This window comes from Oryctolagus cuniculus, chromosome X (genome assembly GCF_964237555.1).
Source record: "Oryctolagus cuniculus chromosome X, mOryCun1.1, whole genome shotgun sequence".
NCBI classification, from domain to species: domain Eukaryota; kingdom Metazoa; phylum Chordata; class Mammalia; order Lagomorpha; family Leporidae; genus Oryctolagus; species Oryctolagus cuniculus.
Window position 1 is genome coordinate 53,876,783 of NC_091453.1, and position 16,996 is coordinate 53,893,778.

Consider the following 16,996-nt stretch of genomic DNA (forward strand, 5'->3'; position numbering starts at 1 on the left):
TAAAGTTGTATTTATGAAAGGCGTGAAGTTTATATACCTTAAATAAAAGGATTCGGGGCTGGGGGGAGAAAAGAGGAAGTGGCAGGATACTATGTGGCACACGGTAGAATTTATGGCGATGTCTGAAGTCAGGCGGCACCGGGCCACCTCAGGAAGGGAAGAGGCACACGTGTTGCGACGGCACGGGAGCAGGGAGGACATGAGAGAAACACCACATTCAGGGCGAGGGCTAGTCGACTGCCAGGGGAGGGGTGGATGGAAGGAATCGGGAGGTGCTATGGCCAGCACTGGCCACTTGTCCTTCATCCACGAGGTGCAGGGTCCACAGTAGGTTCTGGCGCTCTGCATCCTTTGGTCATATTCCTGGAGGTGGAACTGTAGAGCCTGGTTCGGGGTGGTGTCCACAGCAGCCGGAGGGAATCCAGCAAGCACTAGGGCTCCGTCTCGTCCCGCCCCGCTCCGCCCCCAGCACGTGCACTGTGCCAGCCAATCGGCGAGGAGCCCACCCTGGCTCACGTTCGTTCGCGCGCTGGCAGCGCTCATTCCTCAGAGCCTCGCAGGGGTGCCGAGCGTGCGGAGGTCTTGTGAGGGGGTTGGGGGAGGGGAATCCTCAGGTGAGGCACCAGAGTTGCCGGAGCGGGGTCAGCGTCGCTCTGTGGCCTGGGGGGCCGAGGGTGTCGAAGGCGGGGAGGGTCCTGGCTGCCCTCTGAGGTAAAATCCTCGAGGCGTCCACTGAGGACCAGGACGGAGGAGGCTCGGCGCTGAGGGGAAGGAACCCCAGAGGGTGGGCCCGACTGGGATCAGGAGGCAGATCTAGGGCTACCCAGGCACTGAGAGGGCTCCGCACGGGGTATGTGGGAAAGGGGACATCGGGGCTGTCCGTGTCTGTCCCTCCTGTCAGGTCGCCGATCAGGCCTGGTCGCATGGCAGACACCTCAAGCGCTTAGGGGGCGTCCGGGACGGCGGGTGCTCAGTCCCCTGGCTAGACTGCCCAGGCCGGGCGCGGAGTAGTTCTTTCCCATCGAATTGTCCGGAAAAGTGACTGTGTCATTCTGTGATGGGTCCTGTGGACCAGCACGGGGCCACGTGGGGACTGAGGGGCAGAGCTGAGCTTTCTTCCCGCCAGAGCAGCAGGAACCCGGCAGAGGGGACTCCAGTCCGGGTGTGCGGGCTGCAGCCAGCGCTGGGGCCGGGCCGGGTCGGGAGGGACTGGGACGCGCCTCACCGCGCCGTGCCGCGCCGTGCCGCGCCGTGCCGCGCCACGCCGCGCCACGCCACGCCACGCCGCGCCACGCCGCGCCACGCCGCGCCGCGCCGCGCCGCGCCGCTGCCCTTCTCTTCCGTGTTTCTTCTATGGGCGCTGCAGCCGCACTGGTCTAGAACCCGGAGAAACGCGCTCACTGACTCTTGTTTAACTCGTCCCCACTTCTTTAGAGTGTCTTTGCGCTCACAAGGTTCAGGAGGCATCCGGAGCGTGCGAAGACATGCCGCCCGCGACAGTCAGGCGCATCAAGACGGGTTCCAAGGCTCCGCCTGAGGCGCAGCGTATGGCACCCCCTGACATGGGGCGCCCAGGTAAAAACGGTCCCGGTCGGAGAGGGGCCTGGAAGAAGGTGCCTGCCCGAGGGAAGGGGCTGACTCATCTCATGGCAGCTGGGGCACGCGAGTAGCCTCGGTCCTTGGTTCATCGCTCTGGGCTCCATGACTTTTCAAACCCGAGTTTGAGTGTTTCCTTCCCTCCCTCCAGGCTCCCTCCCTCCCACCCTCTCCCGCTTCCTTCCTTTCTTTTTCCTTCAAGATTCTATTTACTTAGTTGAAAGGCAGAGTTACAGAGAGAGATGGGTGAGACAGAGAGAGAGAGAAAGAAAGAGAGAGAGATCTTCCACCTGCTGTTTCACTCCCCAAATGGCCCCCGCGGCCAGGGCTGGGCCAGGAGCCTGGAACTCCATCAGGGGCCCCGACGGGGTGCAGAGGTCCAAACACCTGGGCCATCCTCCGCTGCTTAGGGAGCTGGATCGCAAGTGGGTCCCCCCTATGGGATGCCCGTGCCCCAGGCGGCGGCTTAACCTGCTGCCCCACGGGACTGCCCCCACACTCCCACCCCCACCCCCACCCCGCACTATGTTTCTAGAGGGCATCCTGCGCTTTCAGCGCTCCATTTGATGCTCCCACTCCATCGAAGGGTTACAGAGGGTCACACTGCTGCCTTTCTGTAGGCATGCAGTCTTCATTTCCAAAATACCTGATCTCTAGCTTGTGGTTCTGCATGACTTGGACCTCAAAGCGCTTGAGAAAATGCCTCCATAAAATGATCTCGGTTGCTGATCAAATTTTCTCTGACCTGTATATTAATGATTCCATGGGGACCGGTGCTGTGGTGTAGCGGATAATGCCGCTGCCCTGCAGTGCCGGTATCCCACGTGGACGCAGGTTCGGGTTGGGCTGCTCCACTTCGGATCCAGCTCTCTGCTGTGCCCCGGGAAGGCAGTGGAGGATGGCCCAGGTCCTTGGGCCTCTGCACTTGCGAGCGAGATCCACAAGAAGCTCCTGGCTTTGGATAGGCCCAGCTCCAGCCGCTGCGGCCATTTGGGGAGTGAACCAGCAGATGGAAGACGACACCACCACCCCCCCCCCAACAAACGAATAAATCTTTTAAAGAAATGATTCCACGTTTACATCCACTTTAAGAACTTGATGGCAAAGAGCCCAAGGAAGTCCACAATGAAGCTCTTTCTCCAGGATAAGTGATCGAGACAGTTTTCTTTTTAAGAAATGTTTTTCATTTGTATTTTCAATGCAGAAAACAACCCAAGACTGTATAATCACCAGAATCACCCATTTGCAGCGATAATTAGTGAAGATACGAGGTAGTACCTTTAAAGTAATTTTATTGTCTGCGGATAGCATCCTTAAAATAGACTTTGGCTCACATAGCATGTATTGTGTGTACCACACTGAGCTAAAGATATGTATTCCAAAACAAGAACAAGCTTGATATTTTACTAGAAAACTGATGTAATTTCTTCACAGGAACCAGCTCCAGAATATGCTGGAAAGCTATGAAGGTATGTGTGTTTTAGGAGATAGTTGTAGTTAGGAAAAATGTTTTGTACCATGTAACTTTTATAACAAGAACTGCTAGTCAATGGACTACAACATGGTTATCTAATGCCTTGTTCTAGTGAGCAGCCTGGTCTGTGAGTACTTAGCGTGATTCTGCTCATACCTTTCCTTACTAGTTTTCATTCTAGATGTGAACAATGAGCGTGGAACTAACAGTGGCGAGGGAAGGATGGTGCTTTTATTTTGTGCGTGTACACGATGGAGTAAGAGGAGCAAATGGGGATGAACCGATATGACTGATTGCTCTTTGGGTCACCGAGTCTCAGAGCAGTTTTTGATATCGGTTTTCTGGTTTAGCATTTTCATCATTTCCTGTGACTTTCCCATTTCCTGTATTTGAAGGGGGTAGTGCAAATTGAAGCTTCGGAAATAGCCCCTGGTAGTTTTTATATTTATATTAATAAGCCGCAGTGGAGAACGAAATACAACTTTGCTGGCATGTTTTGAGTGGATAAGTCGGCTCTCAGTAAAAGTAGCTTGTTGAAGGATGAACTGTCAACAGGCTCAAGTGTCGATTTCTCTATGATTCCTATAAGCAGGTATGTTTTGAAAGCTTTGCTCTATTTGGTGGTGACAGCTGGCTTGATTGATGAACTGTCTTATAAATTGATTATCGAGCTAGTAAAGTGGATTTATAAAACACCTGTACAATAGTGCAGCTCCATCGTGATTACTGGCAAATACCTGTAGACTCGTATGCTTAGCAAAGAATTATCTGACCTACCGAAAACTTTATACAGTGCACCTTTTTTTTTTGGTGAGTATGATACGAGTCTAAAAAACTTCCACGTAAGTATCAAAAAGGTGTTGTTGGATGAATTTTTTATTTTCATAAAGTACCAGTGGTCTTTATCTTAGTCAAGTTTAATTAAAAGTCTCACATGTTAACAATTCTTTTCCTTTTTTTTTTTTTTTTGACAACATTGCTTGTACCTATCTAGACACAGTTGAATTAAAATGCATTTCCACTGTATGTAATGAGTTCTACCACTACCAGTAATCCCTCCAAATGTGTCCTTTGAGTTGGGGGTTCCTTTGCAAATGGATTGAAAAATAGCTATGATAATGTTTTCTCATGAAGAAATGAAAGGGTCCTTTGACAGCATTTTCATACTATTTGAAAAATTGTAACTTTTGTTTCTTAGCTATGTTTTCTTTGTTTTGTTTTGTTTTGTTTTTGACAGGCAGAGTGGACAGTGAGAGAGAGAGACAGAGAGAAAGGTCTTCCTTTGCCGTTGGTTCACCCTCCAATGGCCGCCGCGGCGGGCGCGCTGAGGCCAGCGCACCGCACTGATCCGATGGCAGGAGCCAGGCACTTCTCCTGGTCTCCCATGGGGTGCAGGGCCCAAGGACTTGGGCCATCCTCCACTGCACTCCCTGGCCAGAGCAGAGAGCTGGCCTGGAAGAGGGGCAACCAGGACAGAATCCGGAACCCCGACCGGGACTAGAATCCGGTGTGCCGGTGCCACAAGGCGGAGGATCAGCCTAGTGAGCCGCGCCGCCGCCCTTCTTAGCTATGTTTCATCCTAAATGAAGCAGTGATGTGCAGATAGCAGATTTTGAAATGGAGTACTAATAACTGAAAGTTTTCTCAGGAGAAAAAGGAAGCAGTTCATCTTGGTTTTTGCAGTGATGCCTACCTGTTAATGCTAAGTGTCTTTTCAGTACTGCCCAACCACGTTGTCCACGGTGACTTGATTATATGGGCAGAAAATAATTTTCAATGATAAATTTTAACGAGTATATACTTTCAATATAGGGAGGATTAAAAGGGTCATATATAGGAAGAAACAGCTATTCAGAAGGAGTGTCAATGCTTCTCTCAGAAACATTGAGCGGATAATTGTGGATTCTTGGAAAACCAGGACAGAGCAAAGGTGAGTCTGTTAATATTTCAAATCCAGAGCCTTTGTATCATTTCATGGTATGCATGGATACCAATTACTTAAGAAACTCTGTTCTGCTTATCTGAGGTTGAATAGAAACATATATTTGGCTTGAGTTTCCTCTCAGGAAATCCAAGGGTGCTTCACAAAGTTAGTAGAAAATGGAAATAAAAAGATCAATTTATTTCGGTGGAAAACCTCAAAATCTATGCATATGGGGAGTTTTCAAAAAGTCTGTAAAGTGCATAGTATGAAAAACCTATTTAAAAAGCTTTTCGTACCAAAAGAAACATCTTTTAATTCAACATTCCATGAACTTTTCAAAATACTCTCTTACTTTAGTTCTGTAACCCCAGACCATAAGTGAATCCAGACAGAGACTCTAGAGGACCATAAAAATGACCTTCTTGTTCATTCAACTTACATTTGAATGTTTTCTTTTTTCAAAGATTTATTTGTTTATTTGGGAGGCAGAGTGACAGAGAGGGAAAGACAGAGAGGGAGAGAGATCTTCCATTGTGCTGGTTCAGTCACAAGTGACCCCAAGGGCCAGGGCTGGATCAGGCTTAAGCCAGGTGCCAGGAGCTTCTTCTGGGTCTCCCACCTGAGTGCAAGGGCCCAAGGACTTGAGCCATCTTCCACTGCTTTCTCTGGCCATAGCAGAGAGCTGGACCAGAAGTGGAGCAGCCAAGACTGGAACCGGCACCCTGGCACTGAAGGCGTAGCCTAACCCGCTACGCCTCAGAGCTGACCCCTGAATTTTCTTAATGTAACAAAATTTGTATTCATTCCAGGAATATGCTGGCCGAATGAAAGATAAATATCTTAAGCCATTACTCTTCTGATCTCAATAATTTGTATGTTTACCTTAATATGTTTCACTCTTCCTTAATGTGCCAAGGTAGGAAAAATTCAAAATATTCCTGTTTGGACGTCTAGAGGATGAATGGATGCAATATCCCGAATGACACTACTTACGACTAAATCCTTTAGTCATATAAAAAAACAACATGAAAAAACCTTTTTGCAATAAAGTTTTTGGGGATAATTTATAATCCTTAAATCATCTTTAGTTTTTTTTTTTTTTTTTTTTTTTTAAGAACTAAGCCATGTGATATAGCTTCTCTCTTAGCCAATAAGGAACACATAGTCTAGGAATGAAATTAAATCATCGATTTATTTTCCGATTTCCCATCAGAGGATTGCAGCTGCGAACACGTTTTACCTTTTGCAATTGTTACGAAGTATAATGTTGGCCTATTATTCTGTTTTACAGGCAGGCATTTTATCTTCGTTATTCTCAGCAGTTTCTGGACGCGCTTGAGGATTGGGATGGAAATATGCAGAAAACGAAGCAACATGAAAGCAATATGGTTGTTAGTATCAAGCCCGACTTTACGATGAACTGATTGTAGTCGAGGGTCAAGTAGGAAGGGAAAGTCCAGACATGTCTTAGAGCCTTGAAACTGAGGCTCTTTTCCAGTCCCCTAATTGGCCACGTGGCTTGGGGCTGATTACTGTCAACCAGAATAGGATAGGCCTGCACCATACGTTGATGTCCTGCAGCTTAAAGGGATGAGGAAAGAAGCCTGAGAATGAGTGGCCAAATGGGTGAAAAGATAACCAGGTGAAACCAAGCAAAGGATGCCTTTTGGAAGGCGAGAGGACCAGTCTCATTACATGTTGCTGAAAGATGGGCCAAGTAAGGGAGAGCCAGCATTTAGAGGCCATTTGTGTCCTAAGAAGTGCAGGTTGGTGTCCGGGAGGAATGTTGGGATCTAGTGAGAAAAGTTGGGATCTGGTGAGAAAGTTGACCTTCACCAAGAAGAACGGTTGGTGCATTGAAACAGGAGAGAAAGTAGAGTATATGAGTTGAGATGGACAAAGGTGGGTGAAAGCGGTAGCAGTGCAAGACTGGATGTCCTCTTTAGATTGCTGCTGTTTCTTTAGCGAGGAAGAAAGGGGGAAAGGCAGGAATAAGGATGTGGAGAAGCAAGAGTTGTCTTTAGGGCAGAGGAGTAGGTGTGGCATTGTTTACTGAGAGTGGGCCAGTAAACAGACAAGGGGAATACAAATGCCAAGCAGCATTATGGGTGTACTGTAGGTTTGTGACATAGCGATCATGGACTGAAGTGGGATTAGTCAGCATGGATGTGTCAGGGCAGCTGGAGAATTGGATTGTCCAGGACTGGGATTTCACCAAGCATGTCGAAGAGACGGGTAGGGCATTTGAGCGAGGATGGAAGTGTGACGACGGGTCGTAGAATTTAAGCTGGATCTGAGGAAAGTGTGAACGTGGGGGTGGGAATATTGGTCAGGGAAAAGTGTGGCATGGGGAGGATTTTATGTCCTGACAGAGTACTGAGCTATAGTACAGAAGGGAGTGACTAACAGAGGGAGAGATTAGAGCTCGGGAAAGATGTGGAAACAGCATAGTACGGTGGTCAGGGGCCCGGACTCTGGAACCATACTGTTTGGGTTCCAACTCTGGTTTGACTGTTGCCAGCTATGGAACCAAAGACAAACGATCTCTGTGTCTCAGTTGCCTCAAGCATATTGGGGTCATAATAATCATACAGCCTAGAGTTTGTTTTAAACAGTAGATGCCTTCCTATATCATAAGATTATTTAAAATGGGTGGGAATGGTATGTGATACATGGAGCCTCTATAAGTGTTTGATATTTTTAATATCACGTAGCTGTTACACATCTTGGGAATGACAAAATCCAGTGTGTGTCTGTGTAAATGGGTAGCTGAAGTCAGGGATGTGTCGAGATCATTGGTGGAAAAACAGAAAGATCATCATCGGAGGGATCGTGTGTGTGGATTCTGAATTCATTGACAAGATTTTAAAAATATTAAGTAAATTTCATATCCAACGAACAGAAGGTAGGAGTACTGTAGTTTTTGTATATCAGTGTTGAACACCAATTATGTAAACTTGGTCAGAGTATTTGCTAGAGGAGAAGATATTTTCAGTGCTTGTTTTAACACTGTTCCCTTTAAGTAGAACCCGAGTGACTTTTTGTAAATTGTATATTTTATCCAAATTGTTCCCACACCAGTACTGTTTTTATGTTTTCAGAAAATACTTGAACTGCAACAAAAGGTTTCTCAACAGGCTATAAAGCTTCGTACCAAGAGATTGAAAGAACTGAAAACGTTGTATGGGAATTTCTTACAGGTCTGTGATATTTGGTAACATAATGTATTCTTCATATGTACACTGTTTTTATTTCAAAACTTCTACTGAAACAATTTAAGTATACCAGCATTGGTCCCATGAAAATAAAAGTGCTAATCGCTGTAGTACCTTTGATTCATAAGCGGTTGGGGGTGCCATTCACAGCAGGAAAACGTAACGTGGCGATTTTACCGAGAAACTGGTACTTTGTTGGCAATTAACTGATGGCTATGGTTGTCCACATCAGCGATGAAAGTAGAAAGTCTGTACATCGCTTCTTGAGGTGTACTTGCCTTTCTAATGCCAATGTTTCTCAAAAAGTACTCAATTTTAATTAATGAGTATCTCTTTTACCTTCAAATTTATTTTCCGAGAATGCCGCAGCCTATTTGCTTTTGGTAATATTGAAATGGGTACAAGTTGCTTCATATGTCAACTTACACTTGGAAGACAGAGCCCAGATACATAGAACAGGATGAAAGAGCCGGTTCTGACCGTTGCAAATTGAGAATTTTCTACTGTGTTGTCTGCACCTTAGCAAATTGTCCTGAGTGACACCAACCTTTCCTTCATGCATGGATACACTTTTTGGGTTCAACGGAATGCTGTGCATCCCCTTTTTCCTTTTCTTCAGAGGTATTTATTTATTTGAGAGGTAGAGTTGCAGGGAGAGAGGGAGAGACTAAGAAAGGGAGAGAGAGAGGGAGAGCTCCTCCTCCCACTGGTTCACTGCACAAATGGCCACAATGGCCAGGACTGGGCCAGGCCAAAGCTAGGAGCTCTTCCTGGTCTCCCACATGGGTGCAGGTGCCTGCGGACTTGCACCATCTTCCAAAGCTTTCCTGGGATCTCGTATGGGATGCCAGCATCACAGGTGGCGGCTTACCACCACGCCACAGCACCGGCCCCTTTTTTTTTTTGTTTGTTTGTTTGATGGTTTTGATTTTAAAACCATCTTGTTCAAATTATTTTTAAAATTGCACTCTTCTAAACTAATTGGGGTAGTTAGAAGAAACACCGTTACAAGTATTCATTCTTGCTCTGCTGTTCTGTTTCTTTGGGGAGTCAAGCTGTGGTTTTGCATGCTCTCTCTCACACATATCCAAAAAGTCTAAAATTCATTCACTAAATACTTCTAAAGTATTTACACACGTGTACACTTCTCTTTTAAAACGATTTATTATTTTGTTCAAAGCTGGTAGGGGGAGATACACACATCTGCAGAGAGACAGAGAGATAGGGAAAGAGAGAGAGAGATCTTTCAAACGGTGGTTCCCTCCCCAGGTGGCCACCGCAGCCAGATCTGGGCCAGGGTGAAGCCAGGAGCCAGGAACTCCTGTTCTCCCACATGGGTGGCAGGGGCTGAAGTAATTGGGCCACCTTCTGTTGCCTTCCCAGGTGCATTAACAGAGAGCTGGGTCAGAAGCAGAGGAGCTGGGCCTGACCCGCAGCACCACAAGGCAGGCCTCACAGACAGTTATTTTTCAATGTGTTTTCTAATAGGGAACATGTTGTTCTGATGCTCCCTGAGAGCCCTTTATTAATTGAGGTAGAGGTCTGAGAAATGAGTTTTCTAGATGCCAGTGCTGAATGTGACCACCTACGGTAGGAAGTTTACTGTCATTTCCTTGCTGGCATGTCCTTTTCCTTCTTGTCCACTTATCACCAGGGCCTCTGCAATACTACTTTCATTTCAGTTCCCACTGCTGCTGCCCTAGGGCCTCTTTATTTTTGACCTGTTCTGTTAAATTCTTTTCTGTGTTCTCTCTTCTCCAGTGCATTATGAGGTTCCTCAAACATTGCCCTTCCCTCTTCTAAAACTGTTGGTAGCTTCCCCTTCTACAATTTTAGGTCTTTAATCATTCCCCACACCCATAAATTACAGCATGGTGACAATTAGAGCTTCCTTTGCTGCGTTCTTGCTTTACTCCCACCCTTCCAGGTTGATGGCTTCCTCTGAAGCAACTCACCATCTCTCCATGCTCTCTGTGGATCTTCCGCTAGAATCCTCTCAACTCTTTCTTGTTTTACATATTAAAATCCTGTCCTTTTGTCAGCGAAGTAGGCATTCATCTCCACTTTCAGCTACACACCTAGGCAAGTCGCCCTTCACTCCTATAAGACATGCTCTGTCTCGACTCTCCTTATGTTTGCTCATGGCATGGGAATATTGAGAAGATGCCACATTCATTTTCAATCCCTCCATAACACTTGAGACATGGAGTCTTTCACAGTATGCGCTACTTCATTGTTTGTTGTATGAATAGTGAAGATTTAAATCACAGTTTTATTTTTCATAACTCAAAGTCATTATATGATGGGTCATTTCATTCCCAGGAAATTTGATTACTTTGACCATTAATCATAATAAATGGGTTTACAACTATTGTTTCTTTCTTTCTTTCTTTTTTTTTTTTTTTGAATGCCTTTTATTTTTTTCTTGCCTCATTGCTCCCGATAGAGCTTCCCCTACCATGCTGAATAGCAGTGGTATAAGCAGGTATCTTGTTCCTAATCCTAGGGCGAATGTTTTTTCCCCTACTGAGTGTGATATTAGCTGTGTGTTTCACATAAATGCTGTATTAGTCAGCTTTCATTACTTTAGCCAAAATGCCTGAGAGGAGCCACACATGAAGAAAACACTTGACACCTTTGTGGGTTCACAGTCCAGGATCCGGTGGCCCCATTACCAGCTTGGCATGGGATGAGGGCAGTGGAATGCAGAACACATGCAGGGCGGGGATGGTGTGGCGAGCCAGGAGGCAGAGAGACAGGAATCACACCAACACCTCCTGTTTTGAAAGCTTATTAATGGATATCAACAGTATTGTATTTATTGCAAAGGAACATACTTTTTTTCCGTTTTCCCCATCTTGGACCTTAAACGTTCATTGTCCTATTGTTTCCAGTGAAGTATTTTGCCTCCTGTTAAATTATATCGCACATTTCTATTTTTCTTTTTTTTATTTATTTTAATTTTTTTTTTCTACTTGACAGATAGAGTTAGACAGTGAGAGAGAGAAAGAGAGCCAGAGAGAAAGGTCTCCCTTTCCGTTGCTTCACCCCCCAAATGGCTGCTACGGCCAGTGTGCTGTGCCAATCCGAAACCAGGAGCCAGGTACTTCCTCCTGGTCTCCCATGGGGGTGCAGGGCCCAAGCACTTGGGCCATCCTCCAACTGCCTTCCCAGGCCTCAGCAGAGAGTTGGACTGGAATAGGAGCAACCGGGATTAGAACCCGGCGCCCATATGGGATGCCGGCGCCGCAGGCAAAGGATTAACCAAGTGAGCCATGGCGCCAGCCCCTCTATTTTTCTTTAGTGAGTGTTTTAGCCTTCATGTAAAACATTAAGAGTATTTTTTATTTCAGCATCATTTGAATGTTAAAATGTACTGCTTTATAAATGTAATTGTACATGTTTGTAATGTGAGATGAAAAGAGGTGGTTTAATACTGAACTATGCTTTTTGTTTTAGAGTATCAAGTGCCTGAAGGAGAGGCAAATAAAGCTTGCTAATGAGCAAGGTGGATTTACAAAAGAAATGGCCATACTACAAGCGGAAAACATCAGGCGAACTGTAAGTTGAATATATTGAAAATAAAAGTTGGTTTCAATACAAACATATTTTATCTGCTGAAATCTCTATGATTCTCACCTAAAACACTAAACATATGATGACTTTCTCTTTCCATGTGACAGCATCAACAAGTGGCCATTATTCTCAGTTGTTTCCAGCCCCCGTTTTGCTCTTGATACTTTGAAGAGAGAAGCTCACAACTGAAGTGATATATATACTACAGTCATGATGTGGGCTACACGAAACCAAGGAGACTCTAAAGTTCCAGCTTAAATGATCACATCTTCTTTGCTTGTCTGTTTGTTGCGTGTCAGAGGTGCTCTCTGTTAAAATCCAAGTGCAACTTCAGAGTTCTCAGTGCAGCAGCAATTCCCCTGACTCCAGGTCTATGTTAGTGCTCGTGTCTATTGCTCCCTAATGTTGTCAGTTGACGTTCAGCAATAAAGATGATTAAACTTTAAGTTTGGTCTCAGTGCATCCATATCAGTCCCCACACAAAGACAAGATAAGCATAGATAGTTACATCATCATTCCTTAAGGAAAATAACTGAAGAAGACAAACTGTGTTTTACATCCTTACTTTTGTATAAATGTATTAAGTTATAGAAGCTTCAAATGAAAATAAGCTTTCATGGGAAATCGCCATCATTCTGTGGACTCGGAGAATTTATTGAAAGCAATGTAAGTTTGTGCCCCAGAATAAATAAACTGCTAAACAATCATTTAGACAATGGAGGTGCCCGCACTGTGCCTTAGCGGGGAAAGCCTCTGCCTGCAGTGCCAGCATCCTGTAGGGTCACCGGTTCGAGTCCCCGCTGCTCCACTCTGGATCTAGCTCTCTGCTGTGGCCTGGGGAAGCAGTAGAAGATGGCCCAATCCCTGGGCCTCTGCACCCATGTGGGAGACCCAGAGGAAGCTCCCGGCTTCAAATCGGTGAAGCCCCAGCATTGCCGTCATCTGAGGAGTGATGTAGTGCATGAAGACCTCTCTCTCTCTGCCTCTGCCTCTGCCTCTCTAATTAAGAAATCTTTAAAAAAAAAAAAAAAAAGACAATGGAATAAGAAATGGAGGTATCAGTTGGAAGGCATGAGTTTGTCAATGTGCCTCTTTCAGACACCAAAATCAACATGTCATCTGATTTTCATCCACTATTAAGTGACACCTCCCCTTACCATTGTTTATTTTATTAACATGTACATACATTTAATTACATATGGCTTAAATACTGGGTGTTTATATACATTACCTACAGAGTCAGCCTTGTGTCACAGTGGGTTAAGCCTCTGCTGGTCATGCCAGCATCCTATATCAGAGTGCTGGTTTGAGGCATGGCTGTTCGGCCTCCCATCCAGCTCTCTGCTTATGAGTTTGGGAAGGCAGCTGAGGATGGCCCAAATACTTGGACCCCTGCCACCCACGTGGGAGCTCAGGATGCAGTTCCTGGCTCCTGGCTTCAGAGTGGCCTAGCCGCAAATGTTGTGGCCATTTGGGGAGGGACCCAGCAGATGGAAGATCTCTCTCTCTCTCTCTCCCATCTGTGTCGCCCTCTCTCTCTATTACTCTGCCTTTTAAATAAATGAATGAATCGTTGGGAAGTTAGTTTTTCAAGTTTAATAGTGTGGAAAGTTGAATGTCAGTATATTTACGTACATATGAAAAAATTAGTTCTTATACTTTGTCCTTTAAAATGTGATTTTTTTTAAACTTTTATTTAATGAATATAAATTTCCAAAGTACAGCTTAAAATGTGATTTTTTTAAACATATAAGACATCGAAATCTGCAATTAGAATCATTTGATTGGAGGGGTGGATAAAAATTTGACACTTTGATTTTTGCTGAACAGTCCTGGAAACATTTTGATGGGCTGGCAGGGCTTCCATTCATTTTGACAGAGCAATTTAAAAGGAAGGGGAAAGAAGTCCTGCTCCTCAGAATGGTAAACTCCCACCCCACCCCCAAAGCTCTAGTCAGTCAGTGTAGTGTCACCCACATCTCCCAATACCAGTGCCTGGTATTGGGATGGTGTCATTGTCAGGAAACAGGGGCAGAACAGAGAAGAGACAGCATGCCAACTCACAGTCCAAACGGATTTATTCAAGAGCTAGCCGACTGCCGGTGGGCACACAGACCGAACACCTGGGGGAGAGCAAGAATGGAGTTACAGGTTAGGTGTATAGAACAGAAGCCAGGGAAGGGCCATGAGGTGGGGGTGGGGCTGAGCTAGCTTTCCTGGGGCTTTTCAACCTTCCTCTCTGCAGGCCAGTTAGGTGGAAAGGAATCCAGAGGGTGGGGTGGAGAAGAATACAGGGCGTGAGGCTGAGCTGGTTTCTTGAAAGGAGGCCTGGGGGCTGGGGGGTGTGGGGGCGTGGGGGCGGGAGAAGGAGTCCCTGGAGGAAGTTTATCTGCTTTGAGGCAAGGAGCTAAAATGGCTGAGGCTTGTGTCAGTCCATGAGGCGTGCGGTGTCCATGCTACCGCCCTGAAGAACAGGGGCGATGGGCGGCGGCGGCAGCTCTCAGGGGCTTATTCAAGCCAGACAGACTGGTGGCTATGGGCCAGAAATTCTTTCCCTGTTTGCTGCCTGCTGGCTGAGCAAAACAGAAACTATCAAAATCTTGTATTTCTTTTTAAAGATTTATTTTACTTATTTGAAAGACAGAGTTACAGGGAGAGGTAGAGACAGAGAGAGAGGTCTTCCACCCGCTGGTTCACTCCCCAGATGCCCACAACGGCCGGAGCTGTGCAGATCCGATTCCAGGAGCCAGGAGCTTCTTCCCAGTCTCCCACACGAGTGCAGGGGCCCAAGCACTTGGGCCACCCTCTACTGTTTTCCCAGGCCACAGCAGAGAGCTGGATCGGAATAGGAGCAGTCGGGACTAGAACTGGCGCCCACATGGGATGCCGGCACTGTCGGCCAGGACTTTAACCCGCTGTGCCACAGTGCCAGCCCCAAACCTTTCTAAAATATAAAGGGCTTTTGTGACTGGGACAAAAGACAAGGAGGATGGCAGAGGTAGTTGAGGTTCCCAAGCTTTCTCCTGGGCTAGTGATTCTGGATGTAAATTTGAAGCGCGGTCAGATGGACGAATGCCAGTTTCTTAGACAAGAAAAGCATCTGGGGCCAGAGCTGTGGTGTAGCAGGCTAAGCCTCCACCTGGCGCACTGGCATCCTATCCGGGCGATGGTTGGAGTCCCGAAAGCTCCTTTTCTGATCCAGCTCTCTGCTATGGCCCAAGTGCTTGGGCCCAGGCACCCGCGTGGGAGATCACAAGAAGCTCCTGGTTCCTGGCTTCATGAGGCCCGCCAGTGGGGCTGGGAGTCTTGGGCCCCTTCAGACATACATAGAATGTCCTTCACAGCAGGCCGCCAGCTGTGGCTGGAAAGCCTGTCTCCAGGCCAACTGGCATCTCCCCCACGAATGGCTTCTTGTGCTGCCTGTGTGACCTTGCAGCTTTCAAGCACACCTTCAGGGTGAGGGCGATCTTTCACTCGGAGCTGGCAGGGAAGGGGCTGAGCATCTCAGGAGAGTTGGACGGGCTCCAAGAGACCCTGGCTACCTTGTGTGACCTTGCGGTTTTAAACCATGCCCTCAAGTTAGCTGTAATTTTCCACCCAGAGCTAACAGAGGAGGGGGCCGAACCCCTAAGGAGACAGACAGTCTCCAGGAGACCCTCGCTATCTCCTTGAGCCCCAAGCCAATCAGCATACACATGCGATACCCCCTGTCCAATGGGCATCCCCAATAGGATGACACAATGAGCCAACAGTAATGCCTTAAAGACCCGGGACACTTCCTCAAAGCCAGTGTCCCACTCGGGCACTCCACCTGGTCTCCTCTCGGCCCAGACGCTTTCTCTGTAGCCAGTCTAATAGAAGTTTCTTTTCTGTCTAATAAAAGTTTCTGCCTCTTTGCAAATTGTCTCTCGGCTTTTTATTGCTGTGCTAAGCTGAGGGCAGGAACTCACGAGACTCGCTCCAGCAACCGCCCTCCCTTCCGTGACCGATAACACTTTGGATTAGCTCAGCTCAGCTCTGGCCACTGTGGCCATTTGGGGAATATATCCTGGAGGAAAGACCTCTCTCCCTCCCTGTCTCTGTAACTCTATCTCTCAAACAACGAAATGAAATCTTAAGGAAGAAAAAGAAAGAAAGAAGAGAAAAGCATCCCTCAAGGAGGAGGGAGTTGGGGCTGGTCTTTTTTTTTTTTTTTTTTTTTTTTTTTTTTAAGATGCATTTATTTATTTGAAAGGCAGAGCTACAGAGAGAGGTCTTCCACCCCCTGTTTAACTCCCCAGGTGGCCACAATGGCTGGAACTGTGCCGATCTGAAGCCAGGAGCCAGGAGCTTCTTCTGGGTCTCCCTCACAGGTGCAGGGGCCCAAGGATTCGGGCCATCCTCTACTGCTTTCCCAGGCTATAGCAAAGAGTTACATAGGAAGTGGAGTAGCTGGGGCTCGAACCAGCGCCCATATGGCATGCCGGCACTCTAGGTGGTGGCGGCTTCACGTGCTATGCCACAGCGCCAGCCCCAGGCATAGTCTTGAGGTAAAGTGAGCTAAGCTGCTTCCTGCAACACTGGCATCTATTGGGGCACTAGTTCAAGTCCCAGCTGCTCTGCTTCAGATTCAGCTTTCTGCTAATTGGCCCGGGAAGGCAGCTTTTGATGGCCCAAGTGCTTGGGCCCCTGCCACCCACGTGGGACACCACATGGGAGTTCCAGGCTCTTGGCCTTGGCCTGACCCAGCCCCAGCTGTCGTGACCAGTTGGATAGTGACTCAGCAGATGGCAAATCTCTCTCTCTCTCTCTCTCCTTCACCCTCCTTTTCCTAACATCCACTTGTTTTTCCAATTTTTCTCTATTTCTGCTTGAAATTGCTGCTTAAGGCTGTTAAGATCAGTGAAGAACCCAGCTGAGCTGCATACCTGTATCAGGCTGGGTTGTCAGGAGAACAGGAACTGAAGCAACAGGATATATCTGTGTGAGTGAATTGGTGTCTGTGTCACACATTTCATCTATGTCTTCATGTTACTACAGATTACAGATTACTTAGGTATGAATATTTTTGTATAGAACATGATTTAATTTGGTCACATGTGGGGCATAGCAAGCAGAAATAACAGGAGAGGCTGACATCCTGACCATTGAGGAAAGAGTTGATGTTGCAGTCCTGAGTATTAAATAGATATAGCTGTGGCCAGCACTGTGGCCCAGCGGGTTAAGCTGCCT

At 46.9% G+C, this 16,996-nt stretch overlaps 1 protein-coding gene across 1 annotated transcript; it reads left to right on the forward strand.

Annotated features, from left to right (window-relative positions):
* The first annotated feature begins 408 nt into the window (after positions 1–408).
* On the forward strand, positions 409–12,231 carry LOC138847672 (synaptonemal complex protein 3-like). The gene is made up of 9 exons (XM_070067139.1): positions 409–614; positions 1,435–1,575; positions 2,801–2,867; positions 3,031–3,065; positions 4,883–5,000; positions 6,286–6,385; positions 8,096–8,194; positions 11,669–11,770; positions 11,893–12,231. The coding sequence occupies exons 2-9, from the start codon at positions 1,485–1,487 to the stop codon at positions 11,944–11,946; spliced, it is 666 nt and encodes a 221-aa protein (XP_069923240.1). The 5' UTR covers positions 409–614; positions 1,435–1,484; the 3' UTR covers positions 11,947–12,231.
* The last annotated feature ends 4,765 nt before the right edge of the window (positions 12,232–16,996 follow it).